General features: G+C 48.8%; 1 protein-coding gene across 1 annotated transcript; it reads left to right on the forward strand.

Moving 5' to 3' along the window:
* The first annotated feature begins 1,588 nt into the window (after window positions 1-1,588).
* Window positions 1,589-4,681, forward strand: LOC112076287 (interferon regulatory factor 2-binding protein 2-A). The gene is made up of 2 exons (XM_024143130.2): window positions 1,589-3,046; window positions 3,658-4,681. Exons 1-2 carry the CDS (start codon window positions 2,212-2,214, stop codon window positions 4,419-4,421), a joined length of 1,599 nt encoding a protein of 532 aa, XP_023998898.1. The 5' UTR covers window positions 1,589-2,211; the 3' UTR covers window positions 4,422-4,681.
* The last annotated feature ends 215 nt before the right edge of the window (window positions 4,682-4,896 follow it).

The following is a 4,896-nucleotide window of genomic DNA, read 5'->3' on the forward strand; positions in this document are numbered from 1 at the left end:
ACCATCATAATGTCCTCTACAGACCATCTTAATGTCAGACATCATAATATCCTCTATAGACCATCTTAATGTCCTCTACAGACCATCACAATGTCCTCTACAGACCATCATAATGTCCTCTACAGACCATCATAATGTCCTCTACAGACCATCATAATGTCCTCTACAGACCATCAATTGTCCACAGCAGGTTAGCTGGGAACCAGGGTTCCTGGATGGTGAGACGAGGTGGGGCGTAAGGTGGATTGGTTGGCGGGACGAGGCGTGGCTCAAGGCGGATTGTTGCGGGTAGAGGCGGGGCGCAAGGTGGATTGTTGGCGGGTAGGGCCGAGGCGTGCGCAAGGCGCGGATTGTTGGCGGTAGAGGCGGGGCGCAAGGTGGATTGTTGGCGGGTAGGGCCGAGGCGGGGCGCAGGCGGATTGTTGGGGGTAGAGGCGGGGCGCAAGAAGGATTTTTGGCGGGTCGGTACGTGACTAAACATCTTACTTCCTCGTTGGAACGTCACGGCGGCAGGCTTGCACAAATATATCCTGCTTTGTGTCTACACACACACTGTGTTGGCAGCTGCTAGGCTTCAGCCAGTTGCATTATTGCCTCACCCTCCAGCTAAGCATCTGTTGGAATGAATTCAGTCCTGCCTTGGGTGGAATGACAAAACAAATACCTTTGTTCCTCCCTCCTGTCACCCCTTTAACTGTTGGAGCYCACTGGAATTCTACATTAGAATTCATGAAAATCTATTGCCCTTTTAAGAACCTTTTATGCACATATTCAGACTTTTACACACGGGTGTATTCAGTGATAAGCTTTTCAGACACATTCGAATAGGCAAATGATTATAATATTTAGTTTATTGAGTGACTGGTGTAGTTGACGGTTCATTAATAATTTATTTCCGTAGCCTACCCACCCACTTACCAATAGTTAACATCAAAATGCATCAGATGTGATGTGATGTTGCAGGGCCTCATATAACCTACTTGGGATAAAGTGGGCTATCRGGTTCTGGCTCCCATTCCACAAGTCTGGAAATCCCCACATCTACAGTATAGCGTTTACTGGAACAGCCTGTACGCTGTGCAGAAGACAGAGATCACCGCCCTGTTGTTATACTGTAGCCCATGCGAAGATCAACGGTTACAATATGAATTAGCACACTGAAAGCTGACGCAAATAAAAAATCATTTTGATCTTTTGGCATGCTCATGAATATTCATTCGGTAGAATTAGGCCGCGGTAACGACGGGGCTACGGGTTTGGTATGACGCGGATCGCCTACGGGATGAAATGCGGATGTGTTACTTTGTTGCAGCTACTGAAAGATTGTGCCTAATAGTCGGGATTTGGGGAATATTTTACGCATCGAAAGGGTCTGGCTGTAGCTGCTGTAAACGGGGAAAGGTGATTTCCTATACGACATTGCAAACGCATTAAAGATTTTTATTTATTTATATATATATATTTCCCCGTTTATATTTCCAACATTCCAATAGTATGTTAGTCATGTTGATATTCAGGTAAATGTTGGGTTTTAATAAAGCCCCAACGGAGTGCAGTACGGTTGCTTTTAGACATGTCTCTAATGCACAAAACACGCTGTCCTCTCTGCCACAATATCCTGCATATTTCGAGTCGAATGTTCTTTACAAACAGGATATTTATCGTGGATATCTTTTCCGTTTCAACTTGAAGCAGAAGGCAACAATAACACGGTTCCCCGTCTCTCCCCACCCCCGATCTGGCGGTGGCTGGTTGGTTGTAACCTTCTTGGCACAGGTTCAAGTAGTGATTAAATAAATAAAAATGAGGGGGCGACAGAGACTGGCGTGACTGAGCATGCGCCCTGAGGGGGCTGCCGTCGAAGAATGAAGTAAATAGAATGTTGACGCTGCCCGGGCGGTGACGTCACCGCTCCACACCGGGACTGGGCTGAGCGGAGGCTGTAGGCTAGGCAGTAAGAGAGACAGATAGAGGACGCGTCAGTCGTAGTAGCCTAAGAAAACATCCTCCCTGCTGTCATGAAGTTCTGTTTGTAACTTAATTGTTTGTTGCTATAGGTCAGGAGARAGACGGAGAGGTGTAGAGGACGTATTTTTCTTTTTGAGAAAACGGAACTGTGTCTGATTTCTAAAAAGGACTAGGAGATATCCACACACAGAGACCTGGGTTAGAGAGAGATTTAAGGTCCGTTTTTCGGTGAAAAGGGAAGCTATGTCGTCCGCGACGGTAGCTGCTTCAAGAAGGCAGTCCTGTTATTTATGCGACCTGCCCCGTATGCCTTGGGCTATGATCTGGGATTTTACCGAGTCCATCTGCAGGGGATGTGTCAACTACGAAGGAGCGGACCGGATCGAGTTTGTGATTGAGACAGCCCGGCAGCTGAAGCGGGCTCACGGTTTACAGGAGGGGAGATCTCCGGGGCCCGCTAAACAGCAGCAACAGCTCTCGGGGAAAGAAATTCATTCTAATCACCACGGGTCTGGAGGAGACCCCGGTTCCCGGCCTTCACAGCCCCTGGACCGCTACCCCCTCTCCACCTCGGACCGTCCTCCGCGGCTGGGGCCAGAGTACCAGTCTGGGAGACAGGCTAACGGAATTCCTGTACCTAATGGATTTCCTAAACCGGACGATCCACCAGAGCTTAACCGGCAGAGCCCAAACCCGCGCAGGAATAACACGGTTCCTCCTAGTCTAGTGCCTTTGGTGAACGGGAACATGTCCTCCGTGCACGCCGTTAACGGCCGACCCATGGGACACCCGGGGTCCGGTTTGATGGCTGGTAGCCCCAACGGGCACGGCGGTAAGCGTCCGACCTCGTTCTCCAGCATCGAGCAACACGAGAAGGATAAGCACAGACCGGACAGCCTGACACCGGAGATAGAGAACCACAAACAAAGGACGGATGAGTGGATGAACAAGGGGAAAACGGTCAGAGACTTGATGGCTCTCCATACCTTCGACAACCGGTTCAAGAAGGATCCTGCAGCCATGCAACAGAGGGTGATGGGCTATGAGCAACAACAGAGCGCCGCAGCTTCTAAATCAGGTTGGTTCTGGCTGGCTGACTGGCTGGCTGGCTGGCTGACTGGCTGGCTGGCTCGGGATGTTTTTCCATTATATGGAGCAGTACAGTAACCTAGCCTGCATACAGCCTAGAGATAATTCTGCATGTTAACGAACGTTTTGCAACATACCTATTACACTCCATTTAAAATATATTTAGCATTTTCTCATGACGCAAGTCGTGCGTAGCCCAATATGCTCAAAGCCGATAGAAAGTATTTCACACGTCAACCCTTTATGCATTACCATTCAAATGAGGTAGAAAGAGATTTGCATTTTTTGTTTCTCATGACACAAACACAGCCACGAGTCATGCTGTACATTTATAATATGCATATGAGTGGCTTTGTTTGTTTGTTGGTTTGTGTTTATTTTATGTGCTTTTATTTAACTAGGTTCCCCTGGATAAATAAAGGTTAATATTATTATTCAATTTTTTTAAATCATAGAAGAATGACCCCTACTACTGAATAAGAGATTTGTTGTTTGTTTTGTATTATTGTGCAACAAGGGAAGTGCGTGTCTCTCCTCAGTATTAATCAGCATGTCTAGCTACCTCAGCCTTCTCCATGTTTAACCCTTTCCTTCCTTCAGACAGGGGAAAACACCTGCGGACTATGAAGAGGAAAGCATCCCCAGAACCGGAGGGAGAGAGAGAGGGAACCGCCTCCAAGCATAACGGGGAGGACAGACAGCAGTGGTTACCGGGTCCACCATCTGACCGTGACGGACATAAAATGCCCCCGGGACCGCCGCCGAGCTTCTCCTCCGTCCCCACCACCATATCCCCCCACTCTCGCACCACCCCACCGGAAGCTTCGCAGAACGGCCAGTCTCCCATGGCAGCGCTGATCCTGGCGGCAGACAACGCCGGCGGTGGTGCCGGGAACAGCTCGCCCAAAGACGGTAACCAGGTCCACTCCACCACGCGTCGCAACAGCAGTAGCCCGCTCTCACCCTCCTCCATGAACCAGAACCGGCGGCCCGCACAGGGGAGAGATGGTACTGGTGGCGCGGGGACAACTCACGTTTCAGGAGGAGGSATGGACCAAGGGCACGGACCTCAAAGCATTCCGGATTCGTCAGTACCCGGGAGCGTACCCCTCTGCTGCACGCTCTGTCACGAGAGGTTAGAGGACACGCACTTTGTTCAGTGTCCGTCGGTACCCTCACACAAGTTCTGCTTCCCGTGCTCGCGGGAGAGCATCAAACAGCAAGGGTCCACCGGGGAGGTGTACTGTCCCAGCGGGGAGAAGTGTCCGTTGGTCGGCTCTAACGTACCGTGGGCTTTCATGCAAGGAGAAATCGCTACCATCCTTGCAGGGGACGTCAAAGTAAAAAAAGAGAGGGATCCTTGATTTCCATTTTCAACATGGGGAAAGGATTGTTGAGGGGGGGGGAAAGTACAAATACAACTATATAAATATTTAAAAAACAAATACCATCCCCAAGAAAACGAATGGACTATGTACATAGTGGACCCAAGCCGAAGGGACTACTGTATACTTCAGTAAAACATGACTGTATCGTTTTTTGATTTTTTTGGAAAACATTGTGTTTGTATATTTTTGAAGATAAAGGTAATCATAATTTAAATAAAAAAAGGACTCTCTTGGTTCCTCTTTGGTGATGTACTTCTAGGTTCACATCTCAAGTGGCACCCTCTTCCCTATGTAGTGCACTACTTTTTAAAACTAGAACCCCTAAGGGGCTGGTCAAGAGTAGTGCACTATGTAGGGGTAGAGGGTGGTTGTTTGGGACGTGACCTGTCTGATAGCAGTTTCCTTTTTCAAAAACGTAGAATGTGACCGATGATGACTAGCCTCTCTCTCT

The sequence above is a fragment of the Salvelinus sp. IW2-2015 genome, unplaced genomic scaffold, assembly GCF_002910315.2.
Source record: "Salvelinus sp. IW2-2015 unplaced genomic scaffold, ASM291031v2 Un_scaffold3661, whole genome shotgun sequence".
NCBI lineage: Eukaryota > Metazoa > Chordata > Actinopteri > Salmoniformes > Salmonidae > Salvelinus > Salvelinus sp. IW2-2015.